General features: G+C 35.3%; 1 protein-coding gene and 1 long non-coding RNA gene across 12 annotated transcripts in view; one reads left to right on the top strand and one right to left on the bottom strand.

Moving 5' to 3' along the window:
• The window catches only part of ANKS1B (ankyrin repeat and sterile alpha motif domain containing 1B), a 407204-nt gene that overhangs the window by 198969 nt on the left and 186328 nt on the right, over window positions 1-21907 (top strand). For 8 of the 11 annotated variants that reach the window (XM_064419825.1, XM_064419814.1, XM_064419816.1 and 5 more), the window contains exon 15: window positions 17801-17907. In XM_064419825.1, the coding sequence (XP_064275895.1) occupies window positions 17801-17907 (107 nt within the window). Of the gene's footprint in view, window positions 1-17425; window positions 17908-21907 lie in introns of those variants that run through there. The other 3 variants (XM_064419820.1, XM_064419818.1, XM_064419819.1) reach the window with 2 other exon arrangements.
• LOC135300412 (uncharacterized) lies at window positions 11705-15030 on the bottom strand. Its single transcript, XR_010362304.1, has 3 exons — window positions 14847-15030; window positions 14200-14282; window positions 11705-12245 (listed from the first exon to the last, which is right to left on the bottom strand). It is a non-coding gene; the product is annotated as an uncharacterized LOC135300412 (long non-coding RNA).

Below are 21907 nucleotides of genomic sequence, written 5' to 3'. Positions count from 1 at the left end.
AAATATCTAAAATTCAAGCACAAATACTCTATCAGTCATGAACATAAAGAGCTTTTTATACCACATAGTATCTCATTCTTAGTGAAAAATATTTGAGAGGAAATATGTTGTATGCTCATAATTAAATACCTTTATTTAAAATTAGACAATGATGACATCTTGTGATGAAATTCTTGAATGGGCTTGCCAGAACTTTGGCCTATATTTTCCTATTGATGGTATCTGGAAAGACTTCTCTTAGATCTCCAGGGAAATCTCTTAAGAAGCAATTAGGAGGCAGTAAAAGGAGAGATTCAAAGCTAGTATGCTCATGAGGATTTCATCCACAACATGCATTCAGGAATAAAAAAGTTAAAGCAGACTTTCCATTTGGTAGCAGTACAAGTACTGGAGGAGCAAACTTAAAACTACAGAGAGGAAGATGACTGTTGATGTCCTCTGACAAATTAAAAGCTGAAGTGCTGACCAGGAAACAAGTAAGAACAACCTGATAACTGACAAAACCCCCAAACACTAGCCCAGGAATAAAAAATCCTTATTGCCAAGAGGAAATAAAAAGTGCTGCTGGCTACTGATCCTCTACTCCGGGTGATGTGGAAACATCTGTGACACTTGGCACTTAAATTAAGGCTGATGTGGTTCTTCAAAGAGTCAAATTTTGCCAGATTACAAAGGATTGCACCAATCATTAACATAGGATAAAGAATAATAATGGTAATGCTAAGAATTATCCTAGAAAGTCTAAAGTTCTTATCAGGCTCTGTGGCAGTGAATAAAGAAGCTGAAGATTCAAGATAATATTGTCTCTTATCTCATGTCCAAGTCTAGCATCTAAGTGTAACTTCTCTCTCCTGAGAGAAGTTTAAAATAAGAACCATTTGGCAAGAACAAAAATCATAACCTTAAATAAGGTAACTTGAACATAGGTCTTGTCCCTGGGATTATTCAAAACGAAATTAAAGAAGTGATTAGGGAAAGTCATGGGTCAGTTTGCAAGGTATCTTAGCTGTTTGCATTTTAATGGTAGAATAAAGAGAAACAGAGAAGAAATAACTGAGGAGTTAATGAGGAAAACAAGAATTAATTGGATATTACAACAAAATTTACATTGTAGATACTTTATCATATATATCACTATAGTAGTACAATCATATAGAAGAAGGGAAGAAGGGAGGAACTTTTGGCTTGTATGTCAAAACCAGTTGCTTTGAGATCTCAAAAAGAAGATTAGATAGAGCTTTTCAATATCTGTTGGTGACCAGGGAAGCAGTGAAGAATATATTTGTTCTTGAATCTTTTCCAAAGACATTGGACATGATAGTAATGGGGGTTTTTAGTTGCTGTTTTTGTGTAAGAAATTACATTGACAGACTGCTCAAGGGGAAAAAAAAGCTGAAAAAGGTAAATGTCAACAAATTCAGAGAATTTATTTTAAGAAATATATACGGCACAGGTTTAAGACGAGTCTGTGGGGTTTTCAACAGAAATCTACAAAAGACCATAGTAAAACCTTCACCAATGTGAAGAAAAGAAAGTGTAAAAGACTAGCTGAGCTAAATTTTCATCTCTTCTTCCACTTTAGGCAAAATTAGGAAAATTTCTCTTAACTAAACATGGTGGAGTAACACACATGTGTAGAGACCTGTCAGAAGTGCCAAAGCACTCACTGAGAAGCAACTAACAAGATTTAATATAGCATAATTATATTAGTACATTAATAGATAGAAGAAAAACAAAGAAATCTTCAGTACCTTAGAGAGCTCCTGAAGGAAAGGAAAGGGTGCATGGAGTAGGAGCAGAGAAGGTAAAAGCACACGGTGATTTTTTATTACATGAGTTTACTGTAGAGGTTGTCGGTGAACACATGACTGCACAGTTAATCCTAGAGCTAAAACCTCAATTGTAGATAAGGAAGGAACAGACTATATAGGTTAGGTTTCTTAACTGTCTGCAAAACTTCGGCCTGTTAGTGGCTTTCTGTGAGATTTCATGGGGGATGTATCAGGTACCAAAAAACTAAATAAGAATAACACAGAACTTACCTTTAAAGGAGGAAAGAGAGAAGAATGTGGGGAACTATTTTCAATTAATAAACAAGTCAATGAACAGATATACTACTTTAAGTAGCTAGAAGAAATAATTAATAAACACTATGGACTTCCCAAGATCAAAAGTATTAAAGCCATCTAATTCCCTTCTAGGAGTGGGTAGGAAATATTAGGTAAGGGAAAAACAGTAGATGTCCAGTATTTGGACTTCAGTTAGGGTTTTGACACTGTCTCATCTGTTTTTCTTGCAAATTAATTAAGAAAGCATAAGCGTGATGAAAGTAATGGTAGGTCAGACAGATTGATCTTATTTGTAATGTCTAAATTCAGACTTCTGGAGTGTGGGCTGCATTGAGCACATCTGAGCCATTAATGTTGAGTTAGATAAGCAGGCACTTTTTTGTTATTGGTCATCATGTCTAAATGTCTGAAGCATGCAAAATGGCACTGGTGCCTTAGATGAGCTCCTCAGATGTAGCTATCTAAAACTACCTAAAATGAATCTCCCTCTCTTCCGCAGGAAAAGATTATAAAGGTGATATAGTGATATATCATCCAAATGGATTATTATTAGGAAGATTATAACTTTGGTTACATCCAGTAGCATCTGCAAGACTTTTAAATAGTTGCCAGAATGAGAAAAAATAACAGTTGGGATATAATTGACCTTGTCTTGAATCACAGTGGAACAGATCACTGGTTTATACCCCTTTGAGTCTATTTTACAATGATTCTGTCACTACTGTGATAACATGATTTAGAAGGAACCTATCTACAAAGTAAAGTAAAAAGAAGAAACACTACAATTTCATATTTTCTTTGCCTAATTATAAACATTATTTTCCAGCAATAAGAAGTGTTTCAAGACATATACAGTAGTAAACGTGTGTTAGTTGCAGCTTGGGAGTTGTTTGCAGGTGTATGACTCAGGGTTTACTTATATTTGCAAATCACTTGGAAGGGGATAATCAAAAAATAATCTACTTCAAAGAAAACCCAAAGTAAAATGGGTAATGGATATCATATCATCAACATGATTCAAGCTAGAATTGTGTCAAATCAGAGTAGTTAAAATTATGAGTAAGAAAATAATTGTTGAAAGTCATTCCACATCAAAATAGTCAACAGTCATTTTAGTTCTTTGAGAGAGTCGCTTCTGTCAAATATGTTCCAGCACATGGAGGGTGATTTACAGTTTTATAATTCTACTGATCATAAATTCTATTTTGGATGCTGTCCACAAACGCACTAAACAGTTGCTGTGTGTATACAAGTCAGAATATTTTTGGTCAGCTGAGAATGTACCTACCCTTGAATGCTCTCATTGTTCCACCTAGAGGCATAAAGGGTAGAGTTTACTGAATTATCCTAATTTTCTTGATCTAAAATTTTAGTTTGAAATATACTGTCAAGGCATTTTCTTACAGATTAAATAAACAAAGTTCTTATTTCATTTAGGAAGATTGTATTTTACAGGGTTTTGAGTTGCCCTTTTGTGAGAGCAGTGCCTTTTCCTGTGCTTAGAGATAATCCTAGCTCCACTTGCAGCATCTGTGCCTTAATATCAATATCAAGGCTACAAATGTTGCTCAATGACACAGCCTCAGTGCGTGCCTTTCAAAGATTAATGTTGCTTTTTACTGGAAGGGATATATGAAACAGAATCACACCACATGAAAAAAAAAAGACTTTCAAGGAAGCTAGCAAATCTTGTGGAAAATTTCCTTTAGCAGTATGTATCCTCATGTGTACAGCTTCAGAGAGACTCATGAGATGGCTCTTTTAAGGCTGCTTTGAAACCAGAAGGACTCTGGAACACTGAAGGCTATGCCTGAGTTGACTGTACTAGGTGTATCTCATTTGAAAGCAGGACTCCACTGCACTGTGCTGTATTCAGAATAAACCTACAATTCCACTTTATGTCAAGTTTTTTGTACAAACAAGACCTTATTGCTTCTCAGCATGCCCACTGTATGTTTGTGTTTCAATGTCATGTAGTCCAAACTTAATGCCAGGGACTGACAGTAGGTCACAGAGCATGGAATTAGAATACATTTTGTAGTGTTCTTTTTTAAATCTTCCATTTCACGTTAAAAGTTTTAGACAGTCATCATAGAAAATTTATTTTCTTTGTTTATTTACCTTCTCTACTGATACAAACAAGGCTATTATTGATGAGTTCTCCTTTGCAGTTTGGGGAAAATTTTAAGAAATTTTACTTTTCAGATTTGTGAGGGAAATTAATTTGAGCACAAAGACTGGGAAAATAAAATAGGTGTGACTTCACCAGCTTAGGAAAAGATGGAATCAGGGGGGCCCACATCCAGAAAAGCTGACTGAGAAGAGTAAGGGCTCATGTTGCACCCTGTATAGCTGTAAGACAATTGAAACTGGGCAAAACCCTTGACTGCCTGAAGCTACATGCTTTGGTTTCCTCTCTGTCTTTCCCCTTTTCCACTGCCACTGCTCAGACATGAAGCCTTCATCACCCCTAGTGTGGTTCTGCCTATAGAAGCTAATATATTAACTGAAAAGTCAAATTTTCTTTTAACAAATGAAGCCTTGTTAGGCTGGCCCTTTTTTGTTTGCTGCCATATGGTTGCAGTTTTGGCAAAGTGGTTTTCCTCCAAAGCTGTTAATATCCACCCTCCTCCAAGAGCTGAAAACAGATAAAATATAAGTACTTAAGGCAGAATTTTAATTGGATATGTGTAGGCATGTTGGCATAAGGCAGATTTCACAGTGGTACATTATAGACTTAAAAGTATATATATTTTTTTTTAAATTTAGTTCCTGTTTTGCAGCATTTACCTTGTCCTTTCTAAATCTCCATTTGGTTAAAATAAGATCTTTGATAAAGTGGACTTAATTAATACAGTTTAATAAAATGAGCCATGAAATTTCTCACTAAGAAGGACACCTCTTAAGTATACAGTTTTGAACACTTAACCATAATTTTGCAGTAGCCAACCAAAACAACCAGACAGTACAATAAGGATAACATCACTTCTCTCCCAACTTCCCTTTGAAGCTGGTATGCTGTGCAAAAAGACCAAAATACCTGTAGTATCATAGATGGCAAAAAAGACAGAAGGAACCTGACTCTGTAGCTGATGAGACGAGGAAGCTCCAGCAGCTGGTGTCTGCTCCCAGTGCTGTTTGATGCTTCCTCCAGAGAAATGCATATGCAGTCTGAGATTACTAAGCTGCAGGTCATTGAACTCTTTAGCAACAATTAAAGGTCTGCACTTTAGGAAAGAGAGCCACACATTTGTGTATGGTTCTGCACTTCCTTGTATCCTAACAACTGGAATATTAATGTGGAATTTTAATTTGCAATGGCAGAACATCTGGGGGGAATTTGCATGACCAAAGTCAATATGCGAGGTTACAGAAGGCAGAAGTGATTTTTCTTTTATTTAAAATGCTTTTCAGCCAGCCCCACTCTTGTATGGAGCCTGTCCCACTCAGTACCCAAGAGCAAGGAGGTGTGCATGTGTACATGACCAAGTTGCTTGTCCATGGTCACTTCTGTGTGTTCTGGTAGGCTGACTGTGGCATTCTTAGTGTATCTGCTGGATTCCTTTTGATTAGGACAAGCAAACTTTTTTGTCATAGACCTTTAGGAATCAACCTTTGCAGTGGTATGGCCCTTTGGATCCAAAATTCTCTTCAGTGGCACTCATTGTTTTTGCTTCCTTTTCTCAGATATTTTAGGCCATCCTTTTGGAATAACAAAAAGATGAATATCACATGCAATGTGCTGTAGTGTTGTTGCTGTAGTGCAGGGTCTTCTGCTGATAAATTGTCTGAGCTGTTGTTTTATCAGAGCACACTCCTCCTCTTGACAGGAACATATTCCCTAGTGTTTTACCACTGCCAGCAGTGTCCTTGATTATCAGTACAAACCATGCCTTTAACTCTTTGAGGCCCTGCATCTTCTGGTGCTTTCACACATGCATTTCTGCCCCTGTATTATTAGTACCAAACTTTCTATTTCTGTTAATAATATCTTCATTTCAAACTATTTGAACACCAATTTAAATGTATGCAATCATCTAGATTATAAAATAGTGGAGAACAGAAGGAATATAGATATAAAATATTAGGAAGAAATGGTTTTAGCATTTATTTATGGAGAACATGATAGTCCTAATGTACTGCATGTCACTGAACTTAAAGATCATGCAAATTCTACAGAAGTTATGACATATAATTGGGTTTTTTCTTTTTGTTTTTTGGTTTTTTTTACTTCTACATCATAAAAACCTAAACAAGAGATAAAAATGTATCTGTTTTAATGATTCATTGAATCCCAAAACAAACCTTACAGAAGCTGGGCAAACTGCAAGATAATTGTAGAGCTTTTAGATATGTTTCATAACAAATGCAATGGGAGTTGGATGCAAAAGCTGCAAGCATTTATTTTATTTTCTTATACTCAGTTATTCCTATTATATTAGCAATTTCACCCTGAAGTGTCTTAAATGTAATATTCAGCTCTATATTCTTCCTACACCAATTTTGTTTGAAGCAGCCTACTACAACGGAAGACTTAGGTTAAGCAGAAAATAGAGTAAAAATGTAAGTCTTTGGACCATATTTACCAAAGTAGTCTTCAACTCTGATACATTTTCTTTTTACATTTCCGCTCTCTCTGTAAGTGCCAATTTACCTTTTATCTCTGTCTATGCTTTCTGTGCTCAGTGTTAGGCTTCTTTTTCCAAAACTGTTGCAAAACAATTCAGTCATTATATTCACAGACTTGGATAAATTTTTTCTCTCATATGTTCTCTAGAAGTAACAGAGAATATTGATAGCAAACAAAGAAACTTAAAAAAAAGGAACTCTAAAGTCATAAATATTGACATCCATCAGAGAGTAAATGTATAGCTTAATTCTTGTCAATTTTGATGTAGTCTACTACTGGCTGTCAGACCTGGTCTTCAACAGAACTGCTTGAACAGAGGAGTCTTCTACAAACTCTCTTTTAATTGGAGGATTGACATGTAATTTTGACTGACTTAATATGCTGAGACTTTTCAACAGTATTTTCCCTCATGAGATGTAACATGCTGTTAAAACAGCATAGGAAATTAAGGCCCTATTTCAATACTGAAATTTTCTCCTTTTTAAAAAATAAAAACTAAAACCATCAGCAGTCTGGTGTGCTGCACCATTATTTCTGAGTAGCCAAACTTTTTTTTTTCCCCTCACAGAATACAAACAATGTATTCTTCTTTGGAAAATTTTGTCAAATCTAAAGGTTTTTTAAATTTTATTTTCTAGAAATATTTATTCTCAGCAAGAGGGGTAATGCATGCTGAATCCCTACCATCTCTTCTTTTATTTTGTTCTCAAAACTATTACCTGATCCATCCATTCTACTGTTAATTATGGTTAAAAAAGAAGTCTTTGTGACCACACACATGAACCATTTATGTACAGTTTGAATGCTACTCAAATCTGTGGAAATTCAAATAGTGTGCTTACCGCTGTTATTAAAGGCTTGCTTCACTATTTTAAAAATATTCTCAAATTATATCATTTCCTTCTAGAATAAATGAGAGATATTGATTTATAAAGATGTGTATGTTAATATGTCTTTATATAGAGCTATATTATATACACTTCTACTTTTTTTTTTTTTGAGATAGAGTGCAGAATGTATGAATACATAGAATGCAAAACTAAGAAAATCAGATTTTCAGTGACTTCCAAGGGCATGAAGCTCAGAAATACTGACAAATAATAGTAAAATGAAGAGTTCAGTACTATGACGTTTAAGCATGTTTGGGGACAGTGCTTAGAAAAACTGTCAATGTTTCTCTACAGAAAATCAAAAGTAAGTGAATAAAAGTTTTTCTGACTTTAAAAGTTTGGATATACCTGCCTAGGGACCTAACCTTACAAAATCACACTGATAAAAACAAATTGTGTTAGATCTCAAATTGGTTGTGAAAGTTGCTTAAAAAATAGTATTGTTCACATTGCCTCCTGGGTTCTATTGGTAGTAAATGGGTTCCTAACACTTAAGTGGATTTAAAAATATTTCTGAGGATGATGTTAATGCTGCACTCTGCTCTTCCTGGTCAGTTCTCTCCTCTGTCACACCTGAAGTCACTGAGCTGTATAGAATGTATCTTTTTCCACCATGGGGTTGAATATATGTCTAAGCTTTGCCCATCTAGATAAGAGATAAAAGGACCAACAAAGGAAACTTTCAGAACTTGAAAAAAAAATTAAAACATTTTCAAAGTTATTTCTAGTATAACGGAAGCCTTCCCTGTTTCTCCACTGAACCACAATGGTATGGAGGGAGTTTCCATATAAACAGTTTGGCTGGATTTCACAAAGTTAATGTCAGAGTGCTTGCTGGTGTGCCTAAAAAGTAACAAGCCAATGATGTCCTCATTCTGTAATGCTCTAATAATCATCCTGCTGTAATTCCAGGTTAAGAGATATTTTTTTCAAGCCATGATAAATGATGTGAAAAGAATTATTGGATTACTTGAAAGTTTTAGAAATCATACGTTTCAATTCAGCTTTTTCCTTGCTGTTTAATTTGAACCTTGTAACTATTTAGCCACTTACACACATGTGTGTTAATATTTTATTTAATTTGTTTGACTAAATTGAACAGCATTTATTTCTAAAGCAGAATCAAATTCAATACTAGGTTGAAAAAACGTATGCAGAATAGGAATCAGCACATCAATGGAATAAAAAATATCTGAAGAAAAATGAGGCTTTTGCAGCCTGTGGCCAGAAAATGCTTTAAAGGCAGTAGAATATTCCTAATTTCTAAAATAGGTTTTACAGATTTGGCTTTAATAATCAGTTTGTTATTTTCATGTGTGATTGCTGATGGCAAATCTCTAAAACTTTATTCAGTATCTCTGGTGGTGTTTTATATGAAATGCTAGGAGTGTTACTGTCAAAAAAACATTAGGGTTGGAGATGTTGTGGCAAGTGAGACTATGATGAAGTTTATCTTTCATAAATAATATCGAGATCTAAGTCTACTAAAACTGTATTAATAATGGTTTCTTGAAAATTTGGCTGATTCACTCTTATTTTCCTTCTAGTAGTCCTTGGATTTAAATAGATATGAATCTTTGGATTAATATTTCTAGTAATCGCATTTAGAGTAATCACAAGAACATCACATGCTAGTTGAAAAACCTTTGGCTTATTATAGAGTTTACAGCATACCAAATTGTTTCTAGTTTTCATTCCACCTACAGAAAATGAAGTAATTCAGAATATTGAACTTATTAAAGTGAATTCATTTACTTTCTAACCCAGACTATTAACCTGAGTTCATGATTGTAATGCTGGGATCAGTATTTTCTTATTTCATTTCTCTGTATTCAGGAAGGTACTGCATTAGAATGCCTTCACATCCTTCAAAAATTATTTGTGACCAGTCCTACTATGTAACTCATGGTACCAGGAATTTTACAAAACTGTTTTTCTACTTTTATCCATTACTGGTCTTTATTTTAGGTTATTGCATTATTACAATTCTGAGAATGGCTGAGTTTAAATTATTGATGGATAATATGAATTTCTATTAAATGCTAAAAACAACATTTAGTCTAAAGTTGTTCTGGAAGCTACTTCTCAAATTCATTTATTATTCATTGACAATAAATACTTGCACTTCATGTGTGAATTTAGATAAATATTTCTTACAAACTCTGCTGTTTGCTTTTCTGTTTACAGAGTATGATGGCCTATCTCAGTTATTTTGTACTACTTTGGCTTTCCGCTACGCTGTTTGAAGTGTTTCATAGAGCACAATTCTAAAGAATACATTATTTTGTCAGTACACAAATCCTCCTATTTGTGTATCAATATGGCATTATATAGAGCCCAGCCATTCTTCTCAAATTTATGTAAGGAGAATATCAATATATTTGAAAATTTTGAAACAAGTAGCAAGAAATATGGCTAAACAGCTCTAAACCAGAATGTGACACTACATGTAGGTGTTGGGTTTGCTTATTGAACCCCCCCAAGTTTTGATCTGCTTTGTAGTGTAGGAAATAATCATTAACCTGCAATAACCTTTATGAAATATTGGTGGAACTAGTCTGATTTTCAGCTAACGTGTACCTGCACGACCACTTGAGCGCAAGCTGAGATCCTTTAGCCTTGACAAATGACCTAGGTAAGGAATCATTCCTGGAGTACATTTTGTGAAACTCGTCGGAAGAGTTGCATTTGTATCATTCCAATTTCTAAAACAACAAGCCATGCAGGACTAAGTACAATGCTATGAGAGGTATTTGCAGTGTTGTATCAGCACAGATCCCTGAAACAAGACCCTAGGCTTCAGAGCTGGGAGAGTGAGAATAGAGCTGTTGGCATGAGGGAGCTCATAGACAGGATGAACTGGGTTTATATAAGCTCATCCATATGCAAACAGTCCAGTGAGTTGCCAGAGCTGTGCCAGCATGCCACCCACTCAAGTAACATCTTTATTATTCATTGAAAGATGCTGCAGTTTTCTTGTGGTGCTGCAGAGCCTGTGTAAGCAGGGGATAAATATTACAGAAGGTGGTTATAGAGTTTGTGTGTAATAAGGCAAGTTCCTGTTGAGAACCTGACTTGTTGTCAGGAAGCAGAGGTTGATAGTTATTCCCTAAAAAGCAAGGAAATATCTGTGCCTGGTGGGTGCTGGTGACACACTCCACTGACCACTGAAGTTAGTTATTACCTGAAATACCAAACACAACTTACTCTTAACTCAGAAGAAATCTTGGGGTAGTTTAATCTCAGATAAGTTATTTCATTTTTAAATGGACTTTTTGTTTTAACCTGTTTTAAAAGATTTGAAAGGGAAGTGAGAGAAAAAGAAAAAGAAAAACACTGATGCAAAACAAAACAATATATTGTAGTAGCTGGAGGTGAAGGATGATGAAAGAACAAATGACCATAATTTACAAGAACAAAAGTGAGACAAACATGGAGCATAGAAAATGAATTATAAAATGAAGTTAGAAAGAATAGAAAGGAGAGAAGGGAATTTACCTGATCAGCTCTTCAAAGGAGAAGTTCACTCTGAAATCTGGTGCACTGGGGGCAAGGAAGCCTCTGAACCCAGCTAGGCAAAAGCAACCAGAAAAAAAAGTGTCACACTGTCTCAAGTTGAACATGATTTATAAAATAACCTCAGGAGAAATCTTTAATCTTCCATCAATTATAATTTCATTATTCAAAATTTTAAAAATATGTGTCAGTACATGCTTCTCATTTCCACAGCTCTTCACAGGACCTTGCAGCAGTTACCAAATCTATGAAATCAACGTTATAGTTTACTTAACAGCTGTATGTAACTTCTTGAGATATCTCTGTGCAGATATCTTTTTTTGAGCACTTTCTTCAAATAGTTCTCTGTTAACCAGTTCTGTGTTACCTAGTTCTGCTTGTTTGCTAGTCCAGTGTTGCTTAGCACAGAGCTGTAAAAAGACTTGCTCAAATTTGAAATTACATAAATTTGGGTTTGTGGTGCCAGGAATGATAGGATAAAGGGTTGAGCTTACTTAGTATTTTTAGCAAGACTATGTAGTATACATTTTTTATATATATGCACTCAGTGTACTATCTTTTAACAGTAGTCAAAAAATTTTACTGAATTAAGTAAAATATTTTGATTGGTCATGGTGTCATGTAAATTTTTCAAACTTTTTTTTTTCCTTACTAGACGAAAGCAGTGAAAATGATTACTCATAGGTGGTGAGTGTAGTGTTACTATTATCCTATAAAACTTCCCAAGACAAGGACAGAAATTGCTCTGAGACAGTAACTCCTTTTTTCAGAAAATATTATTAACTTCCATTGAAGTCAAAATAGGGATGACTCTTTCTTAGACTGTATTTCATCAACCGCTGCACTGCCAGAAAAATACATAAAGGAAAATTATGCATAAGGACACTTTCTCTTTCAGGAAGACATTTAGCTGCAAATTGCTGGGAAAATGCTAGGAAAGATTGCTGGATGTCCATCTTATTCTTATGCTCTTCTGTGGTCATCTAATAGTAGCCATTGTGATTGAAGCTGATGAATGATGAAGCTAGATGAAGCTGTGCTCTGATCCAATGCAGCTGATCCTGTGGTCTTGCAATAAAACATCCATCTGTTCTTAACTAATTCCTTGTGATTCAGTAGGCTGCATCTTGTATTTCTGTTCTGTAAGCCAAGGACATACATCTGACTGAAGTTGTGCGTGAAGTTGTTACAATGCTATACAATATATAAATTTGATTATCCCAATGTCTTTAGAAAAAGAATTATCCCCAAAATCTATTAATTTTAAATAGAAAATCAAAATCTGGAAAGACTAACTATATCTCAAGCAGTCTTGCTGCGTGGTAATGTATCTTACCAAATACAATGGATGGATGGATGGATGGATGGATGGATGGATGGATGGATAGATAGATAGATAGATAGATAGATAGATAGATAGATAGATAGATAGATAGATAGATAGATAGATATTTCCCTGCCTTGTGGTAATGACATTCTTGAATAGAAATGAGTCCTAGTCCAGTGGCTGTGCTCTAGAAAACAGGTATTTTAATTTTCCAATAAGATCTGCTCATCATTGACTGAACAGCATGCATTCTGAAGGAGGATAAATTAAAGTTGTCAAAGCAATCAACTGAACATGAAAATATTCTAACTTTGAAGTGTCTGTGATAAATGTATGTTTCATGATACAGTGGAGTGCTTTGACTGAGCTCTTCCTGGGTGAATAATACATCAACAGTCAGCAATGCAAACATGTAGAAGGGCCAGTGTGTTTCACAAAGTACAGGTCACTGCTGACAAATCATCTGTCAAGTAAAATGAATTTTCCTTGTTGACTTTGAGGTTATAGTTATTAAAGATACAGCACTTACACAGTGGTAATGTAGAGTTATAGTCAATATTGGTATAAAAACCAGAAAAGAGCTGTGGGGATGATTTTTCCTAGTTACTGAGGGTTTTTCCATTAGGTTGATTAGCTGTGATCTGAGAGCTATTTTTGTGAGTTCTGAGCCACACATAAGCAATGGAATGTAACCTTTAGATCATAGATACTAGATAGTGTTACTTAAATTCAAGCTGTCCCTGTTGATTTTGTTTTCTTTCTGTATATGCCACGAAAAATGTCTCTAAAAGCACTTTCAGATAAATATTCAGCATCACCAAATATTATCATACACAGTGCCATCATCATCCAAAGAGCCAGGCTGCTGACAGAATTTATAGATTTTATGCAAGGCATCCTTTTTTTTCTGAGTTTTATGAAAAAGAAAATTTAAAATTTCTAAGCCATTGGAGTTGCCTTATAATATAGCTGAAATGCATGAGATAAACCAGAATCCTGCATACCTTTCTCGGAACCTAGGATGCTTCTCCCATAATAAACTTTAATTGCAGTAGTCTGCTGGATGTTTGGTGTACTTTTTCTCATACAACATCCTGTACCTAGCTATCCTTATCTCCTCTCAGGGATACATGCATTAGGTTAGTTTATTCACTAGAACACCCTGCCATGCTAACTGCTGTCACAATGTAGACAAGTAACTTTTTTTAGCTGCCTGAAATCATAAATATAAAAATTATATCCCATTTAGCTTTATACAAGGCTGAAAGCTTTAATTAAAAAAAAAAAAAGCTTTCAGTACTTACTCTAGCATCAATTTCTTTTCCAGCTTTGCTAAACTTACCTGCCTGCTTACCTAAATGATTCATTCCTTCATATTCTCTACTCAGAAAATTTTTGCTCACTACTAGTCAGTACTAAAATCCTCCGCTTTTTTGTTTCCCTAGCACCAGAAGTGTTTAGGTTTAGCAATGTTTACCTGGTATTTATGTATCAAAAAAGAATTGTTTAAAATAGTCGGTTCATAATGATCCTCCTCAGTAAAAAAAAAACAGAGAAAAATCAAGAAAAATTCATAGTTAACAGTAGAAAAAATAAAATTGAGAGGCCCTTAAATTACTTAGCATTTAGAGCAGATCTGCCTTACAACATGTTTGAAATCATGTGCCCTCTGATATCAACGATTCAGTCCATTCCAAACCCCACAATAAACATATACTGAATCCCATTGGGAACAAGATGTCTTGTAGAAATTATCGTATAGCATACCAGATGGCATCTTTCTTGCAGACATCACTTCAGTGTGCTTTCTTCTGTTGCCTTGGTGAAGAAAGAGCCAAGTACTGCTAGCTCTGTAAGAAATTTAAGTGTCAGTTTTCCCATGTAGAAATGGGTGCATCTTTTTTGATTGTGGTGTCACAGAAGGATTATCATGGAATTTATGTAGTTTGAAATCACAGGACAGCACGGTAGTGTGTAAGTGCATTGAGGTGAGACCATCTCATACAACTTGCATGGCGTTTTCAATGTCAGCCCCAGCTTCAGGCATAGCCAAAGTGTAGGCACTATCTGCAGCAGGACACTGGTGGGGCTGGCACTGAGTCATAGACTTTAAAAAATCAAGAGACAGCCTTTTAGTCTCAAAGCAGGAGCATCTGCTCCAGGTTCCCATTGCACTGGCTCAGAAAAACTGCCCAAGCAACCCCTCTGAGGTAGAACACCTGAACTGGCTAAAGATCTGGAGGTCTTAAAGAGCTGCAAGTTCCCTAATCCAAACAGTCTGTGCCTGCCTTTGCCTTGCTGTAACCTTTGGTGGAAGGAGAAGGGAAGAAAAGCCTTGTGATAACAGGATACTTTAGCAATGAAATGATAGTCAGGGGCGAGGGCTAGGCAGCAAGCTGACTGTTTCTCCTCACCTTCTTTCCCCTCGCTGAGCAACCTTATGTTGTGTTGATGGGTTCAGACTCGTAGTTATACTGGCAAAGGACAGAGCTGGAGAGAGTGCACAGTGGGACCAGCAGTGTTATAATCATCCAGGGCTGGAGCCATGGAGACAGTTAGACACAGTACCAACAGCTACATCAGGAAATGTGTCTGGGGAGCCACTCAGCAACTGAATTTTGCCTACACTGTTGCTAGGCATTGAGCCAAGCACTCATCACTGGCAGCATAGCTTCCATGCTGTTTATAGTAAGGTAAGGAAGAAGCAGTTCGACCATGAAACTGGTATATTGATTATTGTGTGTGCCTTTTTGTGGGCAGCAGATTTTTGGTGTTGGGGAACAATACAGAGACATTTGTGTCTCTGCATTTATAGGAAATACAGGAGCCAGTCATGCATAATCTATTAAAAGGGATTATGCTTCACTAGATCTCTTTCTGATATGAATTTTTCTGCTTACAGAGGAAAGGGGAAGACAGAATCAGGAATCCTTTTAAATGAAGTTTATTAATTCTCAATCAACTTAGAAAAAAATCAGAAAGGATAGAATTCTCATCTTATTTAAGATAACTTTCTTCTCAATTTTCCCTCTGAAGATCTCCCCAGCCTTTTGAATTTGCCTACTCGGGGGAAGTCCCCTATATCTCAGATCAGCATAGCCTACCCTTCTTCATGCTTGAGCACTATCCTGAAGGGATTCTGATCTGTCTATACACAAAGATATTCATTCATAGTGGAGAAAATTTTCAAAATGGGACTGATTTGCAGACATGCGTGAACAAATGCATTTCTATCTCAGTCAGACCTAGATTTCCTTTCAGTTTGGCATACCTACTTTCTCTGAGAATAAATTAATAATTCATTCATTTATTTGAAGTACCTTTAACAATGAGAAAACTCTTAAAAGTTTCTTTGGCAACTGCAGATTTACCAGTGCCTGGTGAGCGTTCAGTATTCTTTTTAAAGACATAATGAACCTTTCACACTTTGTGTAGTAAATGTATCAAGTCAGTAAGAATACCTGGAATAGCAGAAGATCTTATAAGAGACCTTAAGCAACTTTCCAACTTCATGAAAGATATTCTATGCTCAACTAAAATTATTCTACAAAATTATTATGGACTTCGGTTTGCATGAGATGTTTCACAAATCCAGGCAGCAATATCAGAGTGAAAGGTCATCCGGTTTTAGTCCAAGGACTAGTCAGATTGGAGTTGAAACTATTAAAATACTGTTAATTCTATGTATTTGGAATCTGTTCTGCAACTGCTCAGGGACCTTCTGTGTGGCACTGGAAGAGACATTGTATTGTGATGTGTTGGTTACACAGTAGGTTTGGTTTTCTATGGAACAGTTGCCTGCCATAGTACTATCAGTTCCATATTATCCCCTTGACAAATATCTATAATTACCTTATGCCTGGAATTACATTCCTCCTTTGAGATGGTCATTGCTCAAGATTCACAATAGATAAGAAAAACAAAAAAGTAATTAATTTGCTTAATAAATGGTGTACCACTGACAGGATTTCTTCTAGAATTCTACCCTGAATATACCTGTTTCCTGCCTTTTTTGCTAAGTCCTTTCATATGGTTATGAAAAACAAAAGTTTAGTAAACAGTCCTTTCAGAACAAAGGAATAAAATATTTCCATTTCGAGAGAAACTGTCTTAAAGATGAAATGTAAATATAAAATACATCATGAAGTATTTGGTTTCTTATGCAGAAAATTATTTTTCCGCTTATTTAAAATTCATAATCTTTTTTTTCCAGTTTTAGTTGATAAAATTTAAATCCTCTCCAGAAATCATGCAAATCTTATGTCTACTTGCTATCATTCACATTTTTGTAAGAAAGGATATAAACTTACAATTTTATTCTTTAATTATTCATTTGAAATGGTGACCTTTTCAATTTGAATTATTATATGTTGGTATGAAGGTTTTCCTGTGTCTTAAATTTTACAGTTGAAGAGATCATGCAGATAATCTAATTACTTTGACTAAAATTGTTGTGCCTTTTTTATGTCTTTTGCTGTACTACACGAGAGAAACTGTGAAGTATATTCATTATTGATTCATTAAAGGGTTTTTCTATTATATAAGCAGAGATGCAGACCACTACCTATCTTACATTAAAAGGGGAACGGGGAAGGCATAGTAAACCATGCCATGGGCTATGCTTTAAGTACTGTGTTTCTTAATGTCTTGTGAAATGTAAAAATCTACAACAAATAGATATGTAAAGCGTAACTGGTATGAAGATTCTATTCAGATTTAAGAGCTCTAGGTTGCTTTTGAATCTTGCTATTTTCTGCATTTGTTTTGACTGCTCTCATCATTCAAGATTGACGCTTGGATGGGTGTGTAGGAGGAAGCAGCAGCAGCAGGCTTACAGCTTGCAGACAAAAAAAAAATCTGCCTTATCTGATGGCTATTATTGAAAATGCGAGGTGTAGCCTAGGCTGGGTAATGAAGGGGAGCGAGCGAGGGGGAGCAAGAAGCATGGAGCTGCATACTGATGAGTGTAGGAGTACTTGATAAAAAGAATTCTTGCTGCTGGCAGTGCATTGCTCATTGTGGAGTATTCCAACAATCACATATAACGGAGAGCAGCTTAGCTGACAGCTTGATATGCCTTTTTTTTTTTTCCTCTACTGTATGACGTACTGGTCTGTAGTAAAGATTAATAACCAAGAAATGTAGAGCTGCGATCAGACCTTACGTTATATACTGCCCTGAAAACTATGTTTTACTTCTGACTTTTCTGTTTGCTGAAAACATTAATCTGTCAAGCTGGCGGGCTCGTTTGATACCAACTTTTCCAGGAACACGATGTGGCAATGCCACCTCTCAGCCCAGGACTACCGCTATTATCCAGTGGATGGTTATTCGTTGCTTAAACGCCTCCCTCTTCACCCTCCTACAGGACCCCGATGCCCTGTCCAGACAGTGGGACAATGGTTGGAAAATATTGGGCTACCTCAGTATGAAAACCACTTGCTGGCTAATGGATTTGACAATGTGCAATTCATGGTAAGAAATCTTCCGTGCATAGCTGTGTATATACACTGTAGCTGCCTTTTCTGTCTGTCTCGTATGTGCTCGTAAAAACCTTAGAGCTATTCTGCATTGCACTAAGATCTGTTTAGTGTTTCACTTTCCTATGTGTAGCTAAATTAATATATAAACTACCTTTTTATAAACTTCCAGACTGTACACATTACAAAAGAGTCTAGCCTGAAATTTGGTAAAATAAAAACTGAGTATTAATGTTCTTTCTCTCCATAAATCCTCCGGTTAAAGCAGAAAAATACACAGTTGTTTAAATCCATTGCAGGATTTTCATAGTATGGAAAAGCTGCAAACACCCCTTTCTGCAGTGCATCACATTCTTACTTTTATTTCATCATTAACTTGTAATGATAATTAAAGAACATGCAATGCCATTCTTGCCTTGAGAGGTATTTTAAAAACAGAAAATTATTTAATGAAGTGTGGTCTCTCTGCAAGTAATTCTGGATGTCTCGGTTAAATATTTTTGCATCTTAGATAATTAGGCTGTGGCATTCACTTGTTGAAACTTATGCCCGGAGACAAAAAGTAATGCATTCCTATTAATTGTTCCATTTTTGTGTTTTAACTCTAGGCATTTATCAGGAATGTTTGAAAGAAATGAAATTTTAGTTAGGTCAGGATTTACAATATCACCATGTGGTGTAAAGTAACAGACCTGTCATGCACAAACTTTCCACTGAAATGAAAATTGACAGTAAAGAGAGAAGCTTACTTGTAAAGCTGTTATATAATCACTTTTCTACTTGCTTCAGTATTCCTCCTACTTGAGCCTCTTCCAAAAATCCTGAGTGCATTTCTTAAAAGGTATCAGGTCTTAAAACATATTTTAAAATATCTTTTAAATATATTTTAAGCATCCATGTATATATTGGAGCAATTCTAACTTTCCATAACTTTCTTCTGCCATATAAGAAACAGAAGTGAAATGGCATGAATATTAGATCTGTAAAATCATCACATGAGTTGTGTCCTTCCTCTTTACATTATTTTGCCAACATCATTATATGCCTTTGGACTACTGATCAAAAAATTAAGAGACATATCTCTGCCATTTCCACGTTACAATTGTGTAGACATTTCTCCCTGTTTTTAAAAGGCTACCATGTGATCATTTACTTAGATCAGTAAAAATCATTGTAATCTGTACCTTTAAATATTCTTTAAAACAAAGCTGTGCTGTCAGCCCAGAAATATAGGGAAGGGAAAAAAAAGTGTATCATGCTGCAGTTTCCTAAAATGTAACTGCATATTCTTATATATGTTGTAGCATTAGTTACATAAGTAGGTGATCATTTAGTCTTAAGGAGGTTACAAAAGGAAACGGTTCACAAGAGGCTGTAGGTGGCATAACAAATGCAGAGTGGTACACCTACCACAGGTAAATTATGAGCACCAGACAAGTCAAATAACTGCCCTGGAGGGCTTTTCAGTCATACCCTGGCTCTGGAGGGGCCTGAACCATGGTCTTGGGGAATTTATATGACTTTCCTGCATCTCTTATTATTGTACTTACATAAACATACAAATTACTGACAAGATTTTGTTATGCAGTATGCAAGTCAAACTTCTAATGTATCAGGCAGATTAAGTTTTGCTTGCATACTTCTCTGTTAGCCAGTGTTTTCTGGTAATTCTGAGCCTTTTCTGATATATTACAGTTGAAATACATAATTACTCTTAATATTAGCTGAGGTAGCATGCATTGAATGGAAGATCAGACTCATAAATCCAATAACAATAAAAGAGCTGTGAAATTGTGTAGTAATAAAAATGTATAATTTCAGTAGTTTTATAATTTCCAATTTATTGATTTCACCATTCATCATGCTTTTGCATATTTCAGTTTTTGTCTGTACCGGAAATCAAATATTTCCTATATTTTATTGGAAATAAACCATTGATTTCTTTTTATATCACTCCTTTGATTACACCAGCATTATGTAAGAAAAGCCTCTCTTGAAAGATTTAAATGAGTGTTTTAAAAGCTCTTTTTCATCCCAGCCAAAATATTAAAGGGAAAATTAAACTTAAAAAGTATATAGGAAAATGAGAGGAGAAATACCTGCTATACTAAGAGAAAAAATCAGATTATTCCAAACTTAGTATGTTGTATTCTTCCTTAATATGACAGAACAGCTTTACCTTTATTACAGCATTTTACATACTAAACTAGAGTTTAAAATCTTATTAACTGAAATGTTTCAGATAGGTTAGCTGCTTTACATTGAAGAAATCTAATAGTTCAATGCAGTAAAAATCAGTTAAGACATATTTCTTATTCATTCTGTACTATATTCCTGCTTTTGTTTTTTCTGGAAGCACAGTCTGACCTGCATTTATTCATTCTGTTGCCTAAGCAACAACCATCACACTCCTATTAAGTATGATTTAGTAGTACAGGTCTTACTAGCTGTTCAGAACAGAAGAGGAAATATCACAATGTTATAATTAATGTCCATAGAATAATGTACATCTGAGAGCAAATATATCCCACATATACTATTCTCAACGGTAAAATTCTATTAATTAAATTAGCATTTTAATAAAAAGGTGGTTTTCTGATAAAAATATTTCATGGTTAATAATTCATTAGATCATGGAAATTAACTCCTTGTGTTTAGTCTCCCTTGGGCAGTAGGAAAGTTATTCACTAGACTGTGGTTAGAATTACGAAGATTTGTTTATCTTACCTGAAATCTGTGTACTTTATATGAAGAAACAGCTGGATTCCTATTAACTTTACAGTATAAATATTTTTCAGTATTTTATCAATATATATGTTTTTAAAATGCATCAAAACATAGCATTAAAAAAATTAGTGGTTTTTCATGAAATATTTTAATTCTACTTACAGCATGTTTGCACCCATAGCAAGTGCAGCTCCTACCCACTGTTAGGGTCATGCAGGAATGTAATTTCCATAATTTTTAGTAGGCCCGAGGCAGATTCAGTCCCAAGTCTTGGTTCCCATGTGCCTGAATATGTGTATGGATACACAATCATCATTAACTTTGATAATTTGTTGTGTAATAGGCTGCAGTATCCTTCAGATGTAGAAATTTGTAGTGACTTTGTGCAGATACTCTGTATTTGAAGATGCAGATGATACTGCAGTTTCATAATGTGAAGGCTGCTTTGCAGCTAAACCAATTCCAAAGTGCGAGAAAACAATTAAATCAGGCATAAATCACAGTATATGAATTAGATGTACACAATAACAAAACTTATGCATCTTTTTGATGCATAGGTGCAATAGATATCCCTGGGACAAACTATAATTTTATGCAGACTTGCCGGCCTACATCACTTAGTATGCTGAGGAAAAAAAAAAAAAAGTTGACTTGCAGAGAAACAGATGTAAATGTATAAATGTGTGAGGTCAGTAAAAGCTCTCATGCAGTTTTCTACAACTGTGCAACTTCATCCAAGACTCCAGTCTGGATTCACAGAGATAAAAACAGTTCAATCAAATCACTGCCCAGTGGGGACTAGTTCTGGTTAAGGACTGTATATGAGGACTATCTATTTGTAGGTGGTCATAATCATTTAAGATATTCTGAAGTTTTATTGCTTATTATTGCAGTTTGATGAAAGAAAGGTCTCTTAAACAGATTGATAAAACACACTATGACAGAAACATGGACCAGCCTTCAAAGTGAGTTAACAGAAAAATATGAAGCATTTTATTGTACTTTTGGCATTCTAAAATATTGTTCACTATCAACAGTTAATATTTGCATTACACTCTAATCTTTCATAGCTGCTTTTAAATGACATGCGTCTCCACAGCTCCAAGTACTTATGTATCTTGCATTGCCTTATGGTCTAAGTTTCGCATAAGTGGTTTGGGTTGTTTTTTTTTAATTCTCTCTTTTCCACTGTTGGGAAGCTGAGACATAGAGTCACTGCAGGGTGGGTTTTAAAACTCATACATTTGATACAAAAGGCACTAATTCTC

The sequence above is a fragment of the Passer domesticus genome, chromosome 5 (genome assembly GCF_036417665.1).
Source record: "Passer domesticus isolate bPasDom1 chromosome 5, bPasDom1.hap1, whole genome shotgun sequence".
NCBI classification, from domain to species: Eukaryota; Metazoa; Chordata; class Aves; order Passeriformes; family Passeridae; genus Passer; species Passer domesticus.
Note: the sequence above shows the minus strand (reverse complement) of the source record. Positions and strands in the feature narration are given on the sequence as shown.